This window comes from Myotis davidii, unplaced genomic scaffold (assembly GCF_000327345.1).
Source record: "Myotis davidii unplaced genomic scaffold, ASM32734v1 scaffold243, whole genome shotgun sequence".
NCBI classification, from domain to species: domain Eukaryota; kingdom Metazoa; phylum Chordata; class Mammalia; order Chiroptera; family Vespertilionidae; genus Myotis; species Myotis davidii.
The window spans coordinates 1,742,379-1,744,200 of NW_006295183.1; the positions used below are offsets into that span (position 1 = coordinate 1,742,379).

The 1,822-nt window shown below is 48.9% G+C and overlaps 1 protein-coding gene across 1 annotated transcript in view; it reads right to left on the minus strand.

Moving 5' to 3' along the window:
* Positions 1-162: 162 nt before the first annotated feature.
* LOC102770987 (chemokine-like factor) overlaps positions 163-1,822 on the minus strand; it is a 7,991-nt gene continuing 6,331 nt past the window's right edge. Inside the window, exon 4 of the mRNA XM_006769849.2 lies at positions 163-311. Within this exon, the coding sequence (XP_006769912.2) occupies positions 195-311 (117 nt within the window). The 3' untranslated portion in view covers positions 163-194. The remainder of the gene's footprint in view (positions 312-1,822) is intronic.

The window sequence follows — 1,822 nt, forward strand, 5'->3', positions numbered from 1 at the left end:
GGCGGACAGCCCGGCCGATGGCACCCAGGCACCCGCAGCGCTCGGAGGGCGCAGTCCCGGTGATGCGCTGGGCGCGGACGCCCCACATCTCTTCCTCCGGCTCCCATATGGAGACGAAAGTGAAAGCCACTGCAGGAACCACGTGGAGAAAATAGATGCGTTTAATACTGGGAAGGTCTATCCAATGACACAGTTTATATTTCGTCGTGAATCGCTTTTTTCTGATAGGGCCCGCTTGGGTTAAAGAGAAGCTTCCGGTAAATGAGAGCCGCGTCCGCGATGCAGCACACCACCGCCAGGAGGCCGCACACCTGGGGACGAGACACAGCGTCACTGCGGCCACCCGGACTCTGTCTGCAAGGGGTCCGCCCTCCGGGCCTCCCCTCCTGCTAGGGCACGGGCATTGCTGATACTATGACGGGAAGAGAACTCAGAGACCATATTAATATATTTTATTGGTTTGGGTTGTTTTTTTTAACAGAGAGGAAAGGAGAGGGACAGAGTTAGAAACATCCATGAGATAGAAACATCCACCAGCTGCCTACTGCATACCCCCCACTGGGTATGTGCCAGCGACCGAGGTACATGCCCTTGACCGGAATCGAACCTGGGGCCCTTCAGTCTGTGAGCTGATGCTCTAACCATTGAGCAACTGGCTAGGGTTAGTAGGCCATTTTTAAAATTAATTGTACTTACTTATAAAATTCTCAGGCTCATTTCTTCTTATTTAGAAAAAAATAATATGAACTTCTTGAAAATGCTTTTACTACAAGTATTTGCTGATAAGGAAGATGCATAATAATGAAAAATAGCTACTATAAATATAATAATGAGGCCGTGGGAAAATAAAATTGAGGTCAAGGGAATGAACTAGAGCGCGGTCTTCAAGCACGCGGACCGCTATTCGAGAGCTGGTGCCTGGGCTGGAGAAGGGGCACTCCTGCGTGCTATTTGCTCAGCTCCAGCTAAAGGCCTGGAAGTCTGGCTTTCTGGCTCCAGACACCGCTCCATTTCCACCCTGAATCTCGAGCGTGGCTTTCTAGGTTCTGACCACACAACCCTCTCTCCCTTCCTCTCTGTAAAAAATCAATAAAATAAATTTAAAAAAAGATTATCTTTAAAGACTACTGGGGACATTGCTGTTTCTACCTATGCTTTCATGACTCTGGTACTCTCCACACATTTCTGGTTCCGCTCCCTGGGAAATCCCCCTCCCCCGCCCCCCCGCTACCCCGCTTTCTCCCTTGATTCCTGGCAAACTTTGATTCCACGGCCAGAAAGTTGTAGCTTCCTCTTTTCTGTGCCCCCAAACACTCTGTCACCAGCTCACATACAGCTGTTCACACTTCTGTCTTCTGCATTAGGCTCTAAGTAACTCGAGGAAAGGGCCCATGTTCTAGTCCAGTGCCGTCCCAAAGAAATAAAATGTGTCACCAAGCCCCGCCAGCGTGGCTCAGTGGTTGAGTACCAGCCTATGAACCAGGAGGTCATGGTTTGATTCCTGGTCAGGGCACATGCCCAGGATGCTGCTTGATGATCCCTTCTGATGTGGGGCCTATACAGGGTGTTCTGCTCTCATATTGATGTTTCTCCCTCTCTCTTCCTCTCTCTATAAAAGTCAACATATATTTTAAAAAACAACCCCATAGTAAAATATGACATCCAGGATGGTGATAATGCTACAGAATATTTCTATCAGCATAAACCTGGCTTTCTGGCTCCAGACACTGCTCCATTTCCACCCTGAATCTCAAGCGTGGCTTTCTAGGTTCTGACCACATGAAGTACCTTCTACCTATGCTTTCATGACTCTGGTACTCTC